Source organism: Alligator sinensis, unplaced genomic scaffold, assembly GCF_000455745.1.
Source record: "Alligator sinensis unplaced genomic scaffold, ASM45574v1 scaffold444_1, whole genome shotgun sequence".
NCBI lineage: Eukaryota > Metazoa > Chordata > Crocodylia > Alligatoridae > Alligator > Alligator sinensis.
Window position 1 is genome coordinate 3,926,612 of NW_005841886.1, and position 15,592 is coordinate 3,942,203.

At 53.4% G+C, this 15,592-nt stretch overlaps 1 protein-coding gene across 2 annotated transcripts in view; it reads left to right on the forward strand.

Annotated features, from left to right (window-relative positions):
* Nucleotides 1-15,576, forward strand: part of MPP2 (membrane palmitoylated protein 2) — a 39,468-nt gene extending 23,892 nt beyond the window's left edge. For both annotated transcript variants that reach the window (XM_025196924.1, XM_006017864.3), the window contains 7 exons: nt 3,048-3,179; nt 3,566-3,671; nt 3,962-4,030; nt 4,396-4,557; nt 6,335-6,537; nt 7,663-7,791; nt 9,040-15,576. In XM_025196924.1, the coding sequence (XP_025052709.1) occupies nt 3,048-3,179; nt 3,566-3,671; nt 3,962-4,030; nt 4,396-4,557; nt 6,335-6,537; nt 7,663-7,791; nt 9,040-9,216 (978 nt within the window). In that variant the 3' untranslated portion in view covers nt 9,217-15,576. The remainder of the gene's footprint in view (nt 1-3,047; nt 3,180-3,565; nt 3,672-3,961; nt 4,031-4,395; nt 4,558-6,334; nt 6,538-7,662; nt 7,792-9,039) is intronic.
* The last annotated feature ends 16 nt before the right edge of the window (nt 15,577-15,592 follow it).

Here is a 15,592-nt window from a genome sequence, read left to right on the forward strand (position 1 = left end):
AAATGGGCACACTTTGGCAAGAGAGCAGAAGTTTCTCTGGCACGGGTAGTATTGTGATGTAAGGCTGTCTTGTTGGGGCTTTGGGAAAGACACTGCTTAGTGCTGAAGGGCTGGATTGGGAGACCTGGTTGCTCTTTTTAGCTCTGCCATTGTCCTGCTGTGTGACCTTGTGTTTCAATTCCCCCACTACCCATCATCTACCTTGACTTGAAGCTCTTTGAAGTGGCAGCTGTCTTTCACTGTCTGTGTGTCCAGCATCTGGCGCAGCAGGACCCTGGATGATGGTGGGGGTTTGAGCCTTTCCTGCACTGACTGGTGTTCATAAACCAGGAGCAGCCTGGTTTGGATCTTGGCAAGGGGATGGCAGCACTGAGTCATGGAGTGGGTCCCTGAGAGAGACACCTGGAAGAGGTGCTATGGAAGAGGCCTAGACATAAGAAGTGCTGTACTGAATCAGACCACCAACCCATCTAGCCCAGCAGTCTAACTCCAACAGTTGCAGTAGTAGATACTTTAGAGAGAAAGCATATGAATGGGGCATGTCTAGAATGATTCACCCCCTGTCATATCCTCCCTGGCATTAACCATCTTTGGTTTAGGAATGACAGGGGATACATCCATGACTTTTCTTTAAAAGCTTCCAATGGCTCTGTCCTCTGCAACCTCCTGCAGCAATGAGTTCCACAAGTTAACAATGTATTGTGGGCTACATCTTGTTTGTTTTAAACCTGCCTCTTGGTAGTTTTAGTGGGTACCCCCTACTTTTTGTATCATGGGACTTGGTGAATCACAATTCCCTGTTCACTTTGCCCACACCCTGAATGATTGTATAGACCTCTGTCATATCCCCTCAGCTCAGTCAAGGCATTTGCTCAATAGGAAGGCAGAGAAAGCATTTCAAGGATGTCCTTAAGGCCAGCTTGAAAAAATGCAATATTGACATCAATTCATGGAAGACTTGCCCAGGACTGCCCCAAATGGAAGAAGAGTCTGCTTCAGGGATCTCAGTACTTTGAAATCTTATGACGACAACAGGAGACAGAAAAGCAGAAGCAGCAGAAACAGTGTGTTGGGGACCGAAACAAGAATCCAGACCCACCCATCCCACATGGAAACACAAATTTATTGATCCTGGATCGGCCTCATCAGCCATCTTCAGACCCACAGATAAGGCACTCATGGAAGACAGTCATCCTTGACTGCAAAGGTTGCCGATGATGATCATATCCCCACCCAGCTTTTCCTTTCCAAACTGAAAAATCTGAGCCTTTTAACTCTCCTGGGATAGCACCTACCCTGCCCCTCCAATCATCTTTGCTGTTATTTTCTGGACATTTTCTAATTCAATTACCTCTTTTTTGAAATGTGGAGACCAGAGCTGCCCACAGCATTCAAGGTTGTGGTGCACCATGGGTTTATACAGGGGCATAATGGCATGTTCCATTTTGTTTTCAATTCCCTGTCTCTTTTTTGGTCACAGCTGTATATTGAGCTGATGCTGTTAGAGTACTCTCTACAATGACTCCAGGGTCTCCTGAGTGGTGACACTGTTCAGAGCCCAGCATTGTGTATGTGGAGCTGAGGTTATTTTTCTCCATGTCCATTACTTTTCACTTGTCAATGCTGAAATTCCTCTGTCACTTCATTGCTCACTCGCTTTGCTCTGGGAGACCTTCCTGCAGCTCTGCACCATCAACTCAGGATTTGACAGGAACAATTTAGCATCGCCTGTAAACTTTAGGATTTCATTATGCACTCCCTTTACTGGGCCATATGTTGAAGGAAACCAGCCACAGCACAGATCCCTGGGGGATCCCACGATTGACCTTCCTCCATCTGAAAAATGACCGTTTGGCCCAACCCTTTGTTTTCTCTCTTTGAACCATCTTCTGACCCATGAGAGGACCTTTCCTCTAATCCTGTTGCAACTCTGTTTTTAAGAGCCTTTGCTGAGGGACCTTGTTAAAAGCTTTTTGACATTCCTGGGGACACCAGCCCGGATCTATGCCCTCCCCAATCCATCTGGTTCCATGTTGGATCCACCTCCCCTCCTCTTGTCAATAGTTAGCTGCAGTACTGTCTGGAAGGAGCTGATGGGCAAGGGAAAGGTAGGGCTGTCTGGATGCACAGAAGGCAGAGGTCACCTGCCTTTGTGTCCTGAGACATTCTGGCTACTCCCTCCTGGGCTTCCTCCTTCTCCCCCCACACCCTGGCCAACCTGTGGCTATGGACAAAGCAGAACCTGTCTGCAAACATGGGGATTTTCCTACCTGCTGCCTAGGATCTCACTATCTGTGTGCTGGCTGGGGACTGGCTGCAGGTGGCTGCAGAAGGCAGCCCTTGTTGTCCTCCCATCACTCTTCAGTCCTGTGTGAAAGTCCCAGGGAGAGGTCTGTCTGGTCCTCCTGCCTGGCTAAGCTGGCTGTGAAGCTGTGTGGTGTACTGGTTGATATGCTCACGTGGGGAACAGCACAGAACAACCCCACCCCTCTCCTCACTTCCACTGTTGCCTGTCCCAGCCCCACCCACCCTTAGGGTCAGCCGGATCTTACCTGTGCTAGCAGGGGGTCCATCCCTCAAAGAGAGGTGCATAATGTTTCCTTGGTAATTTGCACATTAGCTTGTGTGTGTTCACGGGTTTTCACATAGCTGGATTATTATGTGTGGGCAGTGTGTGTGTGGAGATGCACATGTGCACAAAGTTTGGCTACAATGTATGCGTAGCATGTGTGCAGATAGCTGGGTGATTGTGCATTCAGTTTGCATGATTGTGCACAAGTGCGTGCCAGATTGGCCCTTGTGCAAACAGAGCTTCTACCTCTGCACACACCTGCTGCCCTGCCCCAATGGCACCCTTCAGGAATGGGAGTGCCTTGCTCTCACTTGCAGGTTCAAGCTATTCTAGGCAGGGTGGGATTATCCCATCACTTGGGTGCTCAGCACCTGCACGAGGGACTTACTTCTCTAGGGACCTTGGTGCTAGCCCCGGTGCTTGAAGCGATGGTGCTGTGTAAGGGGCTCCGGTATCCACTGCCCTCTGCCCACAGGTGTTTGTGAAGGCCCACTTTGACTATGACCCTGCCAGTGACAACCTGATCCCTTGCAAGGAGGCAGGGCTGAAGTTCACCGCAGGGGACCTGCTGCAGATTGTCAACCAGGATGACCCCAACTGGTGGCAGGTAAGGGAAGCAGGGGGGTCACCAATGCACCCTCCACTGGTTCCCTGGCAGGTGTGACCCTGGGTTGGCAGCAGCCCCTTGCCTTGGGTCTACTCCCAGATCCTGGTGAGGATCAGAGGGGGAGGCTGGTTGCTGAGACAGGCAGGGTTCGTGCAGCCTGTTTCCCCTGACCAGGAGCAAAGTGGGCTGCAGATGGGAACCTGGGGCTGCTATTTGTTTCATTATTGGGGCTGAAGGTCCTGCTGCTAATCAGCAGGGTCCTGCTGCTGGACAGGGCCCCATGAGGTGGGCTCTGGGGTGGGGCTGTGGGTTCCTCAGGGTGGGTATCCCCTGGGGAAGGGCTGGGGGTGCCCCAGGGTGGCTCACCGTGCCTGGGCATGTTGCAGGCTTGCCACGTGGAGGGCGGCAGTGCAGGCCTCATCCCAAGCCAGCTGCTGGAGGAGAAGCGAAAAGCCTTTGTGAAGCGCGACCTTGAAGTCACCCCCACATCTGGTACGAGGCCCCCTGAATCCAGCAGGCCTGGCACCTGGTCCCCTATACTTTCAGTTGCAGTGGGGAGCCAGGTGGCAGTGCCCAGAAAGTGCATTAACCTGCCCTACAGTGGCATTCCCTCCCCCAGTGCCACTGGTGAGAGGTAGGGAGGGAGTGGGGGGCCACAAGCTCTGGCTGTGTTCATACCCCTTCCCTGTGTAGAAAGCCCCCCACATGGCAGTGCCTGATCCCCCCTGCTCCATCACCTGGGCAGTGTGGTGCATGGCTGAGCCAGTTCATTCTCTGGGCAGGAGCTCTGTGTGGCAGCATCAGTGGGAAGAAGAAGAAGAGGATGATGTACCTGACGACGAAGAATGCTGGTGAGTACCCCCGTCTGCGTCCCTGTCTCTGCTGCCAGGCACTCAAGCTCTATCAGCCTTCCCCCAGCCCCATGCCCCAACCATGTTTCACCCAGAATGCCTCCCCTGATGCCCCACAGTGGGTTGATGGTGGTGCTGATGTCCCCCACACCAGTACTGGCACCATGTGTGTGTAGTGGTCCCCTACCCTTGTGCAGGGGCTGTTGCACAGAAAGTATCCCTGTGATGCAGCACCAGGCCCATGATGTCTTTGATGGGGCAGATAGGGGCACTGTGGGGGTATAATATCTCTCTCCTTGTTAGGGAAGAGGGGGGCTCTGCATTTGCCAGGCCTGACTATACTCCCTTCCTCCTTCCCCACTCAGAGTTTGACCGGCATGAGCTGCTGATCTACGAGGAGGTGGCACGCATGCCCCCATTCCGCAGGAAAACCCTGGTGCTGATCGGTGCCCAGGGGGTTGGACGACGCAGCCTCAAGAACAAGCTCATCATGTCTGACCAGGCGCGCTACGGCACCACCATCCCCTGTGAGTATGGGCAGCCTGGGCACACCCCCTCTGCCCCTTCCCTGATAGGTCTTCCGTCCAGGTACCACATTCGGAGGTGCTGTGCCACAGGGTGGTGTAGGGGATGCTCCCCCCTTCCAGTCATATTGCCGTAGGGTCTCAGGGTCAGCGCTAAGGGGTGCTGTGCTGCACGTGGGGGCTCTGTGGGGGTGCTGTCTCCTCACTGTCAGTGCTGACCTCAATGTTCCAGCCTGTGCTACGGGACACTGTGCTGCAGGGAGCCAGCTAGAGACACAGTGAGACAGAACAAAGCCTTGCTGCACAGAGGGGAAACTGAGGCACAGAGAGGTAAATGGCTTCCTCAAGGTCTCACAGAGAGGCTGTCAGATCAGGGAGTAATCCCAACTTCTTTGCTGATACCCTACGCACAGGTCTCCCTCCTCTTCAGGGCTGCCTCTCAGGGCCAGGCCAAGCCATGTGAAACAAAATGAGCAAACAACTATATACACCCCCCATGTCAGCCATCATGGGAGCCTGCTGTTCTGGCAAATCAGAGCTACATCAGGTGCTGATGGACAGCTGGCAGCATTCCCATGTCTGTGACCTGAAAGCCCAGGGCTAGCAAATGCTGGTTTCAGTAGAGGCAGGTGAATGCTATAGGTTCCAGTCCCTCTCAGGTGGCGAGGGCTGTTGGTTATGGGGGATAACCAGTTTTTAGGACACGTGGCATAGTGGGAGAGTCTGTGTGTGCATCTCTGTGTTTATGTATGCCCATACTTGTGTGTCTGTGTGTGCATATCATATGACTTCCTCCAGCTGGGTGTGTTTGTGAGGGACCCCGTGTGTCACAGTTGTGAACTGTGTGTGATGTGCACCTGTCTTAGGGTGTGCCTGGTGCAGGGTGTCTGGGGTGAAGGGACATGGCTAACATGTTCCAAGGTAGCAAAAGGAAGGGGCTGGGCAGGGGGAGAGCTGGCATTGATGGGCACTGGGTTTAGTTGGTCATATTCATGATGGTGGATGAGGCTTCGGCAGTCTGCCCCTTATTTCCTGATTCTGACTCCTCCTGGGCTGACCCTGCAGTGAGTACAGGGCCCTGTGACTCTTATGTGTCTGGGGTGTGAGATACAGTACCAGCCCTGGGCAGGCAGATGCAGGAAGCTCACCCCATGCACAGCCTAAGCTCAGAGAGGTACAGAGGGATTTGCAGTTGACTCCAGGATGAACATGAGCCACCAACGCAAGGAAGAGGTCAATAAGGCTAACTGCACCTTGTCGTACATCTACAGATGCATCACAAGCAGGTCCAGGGAGGTGATCCTTCCCTTACATGCAGCATTGGTCAGGCCACAATTGGAGTATTGCGTCTAGTTCTGGGCACTGAACTTCAAGAGGGATGTGGCTAGCATTGAGAGGGTCCAGAGGAGGGCCACTTGCATGGTCAAGGGGCAGCGGGGCAGGCCCTACGAGGAGAGGCTAAAGGGCCTGAACCTATTCAGCCTCCGCAAGAGAAGGCTAAGAGGGGGTCTGGTGGCCGTTTACAAACTCATCAGGGGAGACCAGCAAGAATTAGACCCTAAGCACTATGGAACTATGGTGCCAATCGGTGGGTCCCAGGACTGGAGCTGTGTGGGTCTGCAGTACTGGTTCTGCCCCATATAGTATGGGTTATACATCTCAGAGCTGGTCTGTGAGTCCTAGCACTGGAGCTCTTAGGCCCTGTGTTCCCAGCCTGATCCCTATTTCTGAGTCCATGGTAGCCAGATTCAAGGCATGGTATTGGTGTCTCCCTTGGCAGACACATCACGGAAGCCCAAGGACAGTGAGAGGAATGGACATGTGTACTGTTTTGTGTCCCGGGGTGAGATGGAGGCAGACATCAAAGCTGGCCGGTACCTGGAGCATGGGGAGTATGAGGGCAACCTGTACGGCACCAAGATCGACTCCATCCATGAGGTGGTAGAAGCTGGCAAGATGTGCATCCTGGACGTGAACCCGCAGGTATGGGCCCTGCACCCCTGCATGCACTGGCGGGGAGCTTGGGGCTGTGCTGTGACAGCCTTGGAGCTGAGCACTCGGCATCTGGGGTCTGGGCTTCCTCCACCCGCCTGACCACAGCACCCCACCATGACTAGGGAAGGTGGAGGTGTAAGAAACCAGGACATAGGCAGTCTTGCCTAATGGTTAGGCTATTGAGGGAAAGCAGGGGCCCAGGGCTGGGTCAGAGGACAGAAGATATTATCAAAGCCAGAGGAAAATCCAGGGGCAGAGTCCACAACACAATCCAGAGGCAGGATCTGGGATCAGATGCCAAGTACCAATTTGAGGGACAATCCACAGGGCAAAGGACAGAGCCAAACCAGGGTCAGGAACCAGGAAACAGCCACAGGGAAATCCAAAGCTGAAGTCCACAAATAAGCCAAAACCAGGATCAAGAGCCAGGAAAACCAGAGTGTCGGGATGGAACCAGGAGGCTTGGCACAACAGAGCTAGATCAGAACGATTGAGTGCCCTGCAGACCCAGGGCCCCGGCTGGTGCTGTATGGATAGGCAGTGCTGCTAGCAGCTAATCAAGATGCTCACTTCCTACATTGAGTCCATTAGCTGAGGCTCACTGCAGGTGTGGCTGCTGAGGTACTTGGCCCAGTCTGGCCTGCCTGAGTGATCAGTCCCTGACAAGAGGACAGCTTGGCTTCTGTGGCCTCTCCTACACATGGCCTCTTCACTGAATCAGTGATACCTGGGGCACTTAGTTTATTGCAGTGTGGTCCAGAAGAGGAGGGCCCAGCCATGGGGCCAGATGCATCTGACCCTCAAGAGCTACTTGGACAAAGGATGGGAGGGGAAACTGAAGCAGAAGTGGGGAAGTGACAGAGCCAGACTCAAGTGTCCTAATTCCTGGTCCCAGGCTCTGCCTGTGGGCCCCAGCTGCCTCCTCAGTGAACCATTTCCTCCAGGTTGTTGAAGCCCCACCAGGTGGCACTGGGTAATGTCCCTCTGTGTCAGAACCAGTAGCCTAGGGTGAGTGGCCTTGGGTCCTGTCCCAGCAGTCACACTGTCCAGCCACCCCCCCAGGCATGTCTATTTAGAAGTCTGTTCTGAGAGGCTCTCCTGGTGTCTGTCCAGGCAGTGAAGGTGCTGAGAACAGCTGAATTCGTCCCCTACGTGGTCTTCATTGAAGCCCCAGACTATGAGACACTCCGAGCCATGAACAAGGCAGCGCTGGAGAGCGGCGTGGCCACAAAGCAGCTCACGGTGAGCACAAGCCAGCTCCTTCCTCCTCTTGTTCCAGACCACTGCAGGGTGCCATGAGGGTAGAGACCACAATGCCTTCAGAGGTAGCCTGGCCCAGTCCCTGTCCTCAGCCCCTGGGGCACCAGCCATGGCCAAGCGAGGGCAGCTCCAAGTTCCTGGACATGTGTTGACATTCGCCAACACCTCTGCGCATAAGTACATGTGCCACATGCTCTGAGTTAAGGGCTTTCTCCATCCCTCTGTTCCTTTTTGGTATAGTCTGTGGCCCCTTTAGGCTGCAGAGCCCAGCTCCAGGATGGCTCCTTGATGGAGCCACCTCAGCCACCTACACAGTGCAGTCCATTGTGGCCTGCATGGCCCCCAGGCATGGCACTTCCTGTGGGATCCCTTCCTTCAGCTGGTACTACCACTTGCTATGGGGAATGGTGCCGCAGGAAGTTACCATCTGAGCTCAGCTGCCCTCTGTAGCCAGGCTGCCGTGCCTCAGGCTATGGTTCCAAACTGAATGGGCTCAGGCTGGCATGGGCAGTCCCTTAGGGAGGCCAAAGGCACTGCCAGAGCCCTGATGGTGGCTCGATAGGCATGCTCATGCCTAGGGGTCCTTGCTGCCTGCAGTGCCCTGGGGTGGTGCTAGTTGCTCTGGATGCCCAGTCAAAGCCAAAATGCTGGTGGTGAGTGGTCACTACATTCCCCAGGATGCATTTAACAGGCACGGAAGAGTGCTTGCCTCTGACCCTGGCTAAATAGCTGTTTACTGTTTATAGTAAGTATATAGCTTGGTAGTGCTGGGTGATGCTCTGTTGTACTAGGCACTGTGCAGGCAGATGCGCTTACTGACTTAGCTCATTATAGTCTTCCCCCTTAAATTTTCCATCAGTGCTCAGTGGGGTACAGAATTCTTCTTGGCCTAAAGACTGAGTAATGTTATTTCATAGCATTAAAACAGCTGCTGTGCTCCTCCCCGGAGGTAGCTGCCTCTCAGCTGTGGGATCCCTGTGTAAACAGCTGTAACTGCTCCACAGAGGCAGCTGCCTTTCAGGGTGGGTGAAGTAGTCTCTGCAGCGCATGCTTTTTTGCTTATATTTGCAAAATGTTCTCCCTGAGTTCTTTTCCACCCCACTGCTGCTCTTGCTGCTGCCCTTCCCTCCTTCCCCACAAGCTGTAAGCTCATTACCCTGCACACACAACTCAGGTAAGGAGCTGGAATGCTGCAGCAGGGGGGCTAACGGGCTGCTTGTGCCTGGGCAGGAGGCAGATCTGAAGCGGACGGTGGATGAGAGCTGTCGGATCCAGCGCAGCTACGGCCACTACTTTGACCTCAGCCTCATCAATGACAACCTGGAGCGGACATTTCAGCAGCTGCAGGAGGCCATGGAGAAGCTGCGCTCCGAGCCGCAGTGGGTCCCTGTCAGCTGGGTGTACTAGGCAGTCAGAAGAGCCTGCAGTGGCAGCTAGTGCCTCTCCTGCCTGACCCTACACTAAGGGCATTACTGACCCGCTGTTAACCTTCATCCCCTGCCCACACTGGAATCGATGTCTCCCAGCCAAGGACTCCAGACCCCCTGCCTGCATCCCAGCCCTGTCCTCGGAGGAGCTGCTGTCCTGGGGGCTGCCACTAGGGTATGTGGGAGGGAGGGTTCCAGACACTTGTTTCCTGTCTCCTTCCCCCAAGTTGTAGAAAGTTTTGCTTGTTTCAGGCAATCTTGTCAGGGCACCCCCTGCGGAGGCCACTGCTGCCCTTGGCACAAGGGTGGGAGACAAGGCCCAGTACCCTTTGGGGAAGGCTAGGGATTGGATGGGGTGGGTCACAGCAGCATGGAGCCAGCCAAGGAAGGGCAGAGCCCAGAACACAAAGCACAGCCACTTTAGGGCCAGGAGCGGGCACTGAGGACACCTTCCAGCTCCCCTCATGGGGCACCCTTTAGCTCTCGTAGTGCCCAGCCCATGGCTGTCCAGCCTGATGCTGCCCAGCAGGAAAACCAGCCCCTTTCACAATGCTACTGTGCCAGGGAAGTGGGTGTTAGGATGGCAGGAGGCAGTATGCTGCAGAAGGTACATGAAGCTGGCAATGCCACCTGTCCTTCCTGCCCTGCAGGTTTTCCCTGCCTCAGCTATCCAGTAGCCCTCCCTGCACAGCTCTCTCTGGCTGCCTTCCCGGGAGCCTGAGCTACCCATTCTACACAGAAGGATCCTTCTGGCCATCTCTCTCTGGGCAGCTGAGGTGGCTCTCAGCTGGGCTTTCAGGACCATCTCCCCTTTCCAGGGTTGATCTCACTAGGAACCAAGTAGCAAAGGAACAAACCATGTTCCCAGACACCTTCCTTCACCTTTTCCCCACTGAGCCCAAGGGTGCAGGCAGTGGGTGGGGTGAGGTGGGGTGACTCCCACCCCAGATTTAGGAGTCTTTCTTCAGGAGTTGCTGGGCTTTGTGGCCCACTGACCATGGGGAGGGGAAACAAGGCCACATGTGATGCAGGCATGGGATGCTTAGCTGATCCCCTGGCCCGACTAGCTCTCCTGTCCTGTCAGAAGGTGAGGAAAAGAGCATTTGGTTTTAGAGGAAAGGTCCTGGGAGACCAATCACACCCCCAGCCAGTGGCAGCCCCTGGATGTGCACCCTGGGGTGCCGTGTTAGTGAGGCTGTGGGGCCCATGCCAGGAACAATGCCGCGACCAGTGACCAAACATTGCCACGTGCCCTGCCCTTGCTGCTCCTGAGAAAGCCTGGTCCTGACTCCTCTGGAATGGGCCCATTTGGGATGATCCAGAGCCCCACCTTGGAGCGTAGGCAGGGTCTTCTCCTCACTGGATTCCCCACCCAGGGGAACTTCCAGCTCACCCAGCAAATGCACAGCTATCTCACTGCCGAAAACTCGCCACCAGTGACTGACTGACCCCCTCTGCCCCTGCCTCCTGAAACATGCCTGGCTGATGGAGGGATGTTGCCTATGGTTTTCCTGATTGCACAGAGCTCCCAGTGATAAAGAAGTGGCCTGTCCCAGCTGGATGTCATGTCAGGATCGCTGCAAGGGGAGTTGTGGCACCTCTGGAAGTAAATGGATAGAGCTAAAGAATGCAGCCCTGAGGAAGGCCTTGCAGTTCCAGCCCTGGAAGTCTGGGTTCTGCTCCCAGCCCGCTTGGGCAAGTTGTGTGATGGTAGACTTTGTGTGCCTCGGTTTCCCCACCTGCTGTAGGGGCAGGGTGAAGCTGCATTTCTTGATGCCTATGGAGTGCAGCAGTGCTATTTTGATGCCGGGGTTATAGCTGAGTCATAGGGACCCCAAAGGCAGGCCTAGTAAAGGGGCTAGGGTTTGTAAAGCAATAGCAAGGTCATAATTGCACTAAATCAAGACCATGGTGATTTTAAACAAATGCAGAGGACCCGTTTACAAAATCTGAGCTTGAAACCTTCCACACTCATAGGACCCCTGGCTCTGCTTGAGGGGGGGGTGAGGGAGGGGGGAGTATGGACAAAAATGTCTTCATGATTCAGAACCATGGCAAAGAGGTCAACAAGAAGATAGAGCAACCTGCCAGACCCAAGCACTCGCTTCCTCCTTCAGTGCCGAGTGACCCTGCCTCATCAGGTGGTGAGACTCACTGCTCTGCTTCACTGTCACTCCTAGAGAAGTGCAAAGGCAAGCAGCTGAGCAGAAGGATGGAGGGAGCATCAGTCATAAAGGGAGGGCAAACACTGCTTTAATGCCTTTCATCTGGCACGTTTCTGTAACACTCCCCATGTGCACAGTTATGCCTGTCTTTGCTGACCTGCCCCCGGCCATTTGATTGACAGGGTTTTCTAGGCCAGGTGTCACCATCACTATTGCCCTCACGTCATTCCTGCAGCCCCTGGAGGGCCTCAGATGCTGGGTGCTGTGCAGACACAGTCAGACCAGGCTGTACCCTAAGACCCAGCTGGTCTGACTGGATAGGGAGTGGCAGGGACACAGGCATTGAAAAGGGAAGGGACTTGCCAAAAGGCACACAGTAGCTTGCTGGCAGAGCCAGGAGGAGAACACTGGTCCTACTCTGTCACTAATAGGCCATGTGCCCTCCCCAGGATTTCCATGGCTGACTGCCAGCCCTGGGGCCCTGCCTCCACTTCTAAGCCCTGGGCTTTGCATCTCTCACGCAAGGACTGACCACAACTACCTCATGCACCAAGGCAGCTCGCGTGGCATCGGCCATCACAGGGCAGAGGCAGAGCCCAGACTGGGGCCTTGGCACGTGGGTGAGGAGGCATAGCTTGGTGCTCGTCACCTGTAACCAGCTCTCCCACTTGTCCCTCGCCTGGGGGTGTGAGGAGGCCCAGAAGAACCACCAGGCCCCAGACCTGGACCCTGCTGGCATCAACATGAGGACTCCTGTGGGCTCAAGTTGCTGTCAGGCTGGGGTGCTTGACTGGCAATGACAAGGGCCTGATTTTTAGAGGTGTCGACTATTTGGAGTCATGATTTCTGATCCCTCTGGCTGTCCATCAGTCTATCTCTTCACCCATCCCTCTCTCCCCATCTCTCTCCATCCAAGCATCCCCATGCATGTAGTCAATCTGTCCACCCACCCATGTACCCTGCACCCATCTGTCTGTCTACTGAGTTCCCTATCTTTAACCACTCGCCCATCACCCATCCAGATCGTATATACCTCTGTGAACATCTGTCTGTCTGGCTATCCAAGTAATCCTATGTGCTCCTGTACCTCACTTGCTTTCTGTCTGTCTGATCTCTCCCTCACAGTCCTTTACTACATTCATTTCAAGTCAGGCACCCAACTTAGGCCTGAAGGCTCAGCCACAAGTACAAGGAGGACTCCTCTACCCTTACCCTTTCACTCTGCAGGACCTCCTTGGCCTTCAGTGCAGCACTCTGGGGGAGGAGTCCTCAAACCATCTTTATCCATGCTCCAAAAAATCTCCCTTCCCTGAGCTATTTAAATGTCCACTCTCCAGCAATACCCATGCTCTTGTCTCTACCCTCTGAAAGTCCCCCAAACCATGTGTAGAGATCCCCTCCACCCGGGAGGGTGGATTTTAACTGTGTAAGATAGTAGCTGTAATACTGAAAAGCTCATTTATGTACCATGTTTTAAAGAAAACAATAATGCTATATATTTAAAGAGAAGAAACTTCCATAGATACTTGTGTGTGTGTGTCTGTGTGTGATGGAATTGGGTGAGTGCAGAGACAGCAGTGCCCAAATAAAGCATCCCAGCTGTGGAAGGAACCATCTTAGGTCCCTCCAGTTCTGGACAGCCTAGATGGTGAAACGCAGATCTTGGGAACCAGAGGAGGTTTCTTTGGGGCTTTTTCTTGAGTGTGTTCAGTTGTTCTTTGTGTTCTTACCGAAGATTGTGAAAGATTGAAAAGACTTGCAGCTGGGATAATGCAAAGGGCTTGCTTTTCTGTGAAAGCCCACATGCTTGGCTCTTCAGGTCATCAGATCTCAGTAGCGAGCGTGGAGCTTTTGGGGACTGGGGCCTGTAACAGTTGTGCACTGTTCCCTCCACTTGACTGGAGGGAAGTCAAGTGGTTCCTTGTCTCAATAAGTAGTTTGCAAGTCTGAAGCAGAGCACAGGTGGTATGCGAGAACGGAGCTGTGAGCGAGGGGCTGCATCTTTAAGTGTGCCCCCCACGAATGTTTGTCTCTGCCTCTGGACATCAGTGCATATGTACATCTCTCTGGTTTTGTGTGTGTATTCCTACATGAGAACGTTTCTGTGCCCATCCCAGTGTTTCCGACTCTCACATTTTTATTCCAAGAATTATAGTATTTGATGTCTTTCTCAACGCTCCAGCTCTGGAGTCAGAGGTCAAGGCGAGAATCTCAGCTTTATTTATTTTTTTAAATAAGTTTCTACTGCTCGTCTTTGTGGAGAAACACTTGCAAACCCAAACACCTTTAGGCAAGGATAAGGAGCCCCACAATTACAAGTTTTAAAAACACATCGTAAGTTCTGTAAGCCAAATCATGATTTAGAACATTTGGGGTTAGTAACCCTTAAGTCCGTGTGTGTGTGTGTGTGTGTGTGTGCGCGCGCACACATGCATGCACCCATATTCACATGCATGTGAGTGTTCGCGCGCGCGCGCGTGTGTGTGTGTGTATGGGGACCTCTGATGATAAGTCCCTTCTCCGCATATTTTACGCTTGCTCTTTGGAGTTGTTTTTCAGGGACTGTCTTTAGCCTCTTTCTTACTTCCCATTGAAGAGTGGTAGTAACATGGATTCAGGACCTGTGCCCATTGTCTCTACTGGATGTGTCACTAGGACACATCAGAGGAGACAGCCCTGCCAGGCCTGTGCTTGCAAGGGGAAAGACCTGTTCTCATCTCTGTATTCCTTCCTAGTGAGTGTGGACTTTCTCTTCCCTTCCTCACTTCTCTGTGATGCTAGGTTTTTTTTAAACCTTCCTTTATAGATGCTTCATGTCAATATTGAGTAGAACAGAGCTGGAAACTGGGCTTTTTTTCCCCTTTCCTGTCTTTACTCTCATTTTATTCTTGGTGACTTTTGGTCATTTATTTACCCCCAGCCACTTGGTCCCCTTCGCATCTCATTCTCAGCCTCGTGTCTAGTGCAGGGCCAAGCTGCGTGGTGCCCTGGTGCACTGGTGTAGCCACGTGTGTGTTAGAAGCTAACTAGAATCGGTTTATTAGTGCTATGTTAATTTGTCTGTGGATCGTAGTAGAGTTTTTCCCAGTCTCTTGTGTTCTAAGTCTGGCCTGCCCTGCTACCCCTCTGTGCTGCCCAGTCTTCTGTGTGTATATGTGTGTGTGCACGTGCATGTGTGTTTGTGTTTGTGCACATATATGTAGCAGTCCTGATCCACAGGCCTCCCCTTGTGATGATTCGGCTCCAACTCCTTGCCAGACTGGGCTAGTGGGGATGGAGATGACCCATTTACTGGGTGTATGCAAACCTAGTTTGTAGCTGGGGTTGGGAGAAGGATGCAGACCCCTCCACCCCCCACACTTTTCCCCCATCCAGTTGATAGCCAGAGCCCGGGAGGTGCCCATCTCTCAGCAAAGTCAATGGGAACAGGATACTCAGTTAGAGGTGCTTGGTGCCTGGCCTTACTAGGTGCTATCATGGGGCTGGCTTGTTGAAACACCCCTTCCTGGGGTGGGCTCTGTTCCCTCCCCTTCCTCCCCAGTGGTGAGGTGGAACTAGGTGATGGCCGGACCAAGGGAAACCTAGATGTGGACAGTGAATGTGACATTTTCTTTCCTAGCAAACCTGTCTTTTGCCCTCAAGGGACCATCATGGCCTTTTTCCAGGTGATGGGGTCATCAGGGGGAGGGGAAGTTACCTAGAATCCACAGATGGCTGCATGGCCCCCTCTGCCCTTCCTGCTCCTTATGTCCAATACAGGAAAGCAGAGGGTCCCTTGTTATTTTCCCAGCAATCAGGCCATTGGATTTGGCTTGGTTGTGGGTGTCCCTGGGAGAATGTGTGGCCTGGCTCCCTGCTTCCATGGGTGCTGGTTGTTCCTATCAGGGAGGTCAGTGCTGTCCACTCCTCACATCCATGGTCTGCTGTGGGCTTTAGCAGCTTGCCCTTCGATTTGTACCACAGCGCTTTGCTAGCGGCAATCTTGACAGAGCAGGGGGCACCTGCCCTCCCCCCATATGAATGCGTCTCCCTTCTCTTCAGGCAGTTTGGGGTTGGATTATGCCCCTATTCTGCCATAATCCCTGTTTGGGAGCTGCTTGTCGCCAAAGCGGGGGAAGGCTGGCATTGATATTGATGCCTGGAGGCATCAAGTAAGTCCTTAACCCTAAGATGTTGTTGGGCCTCTGCCCA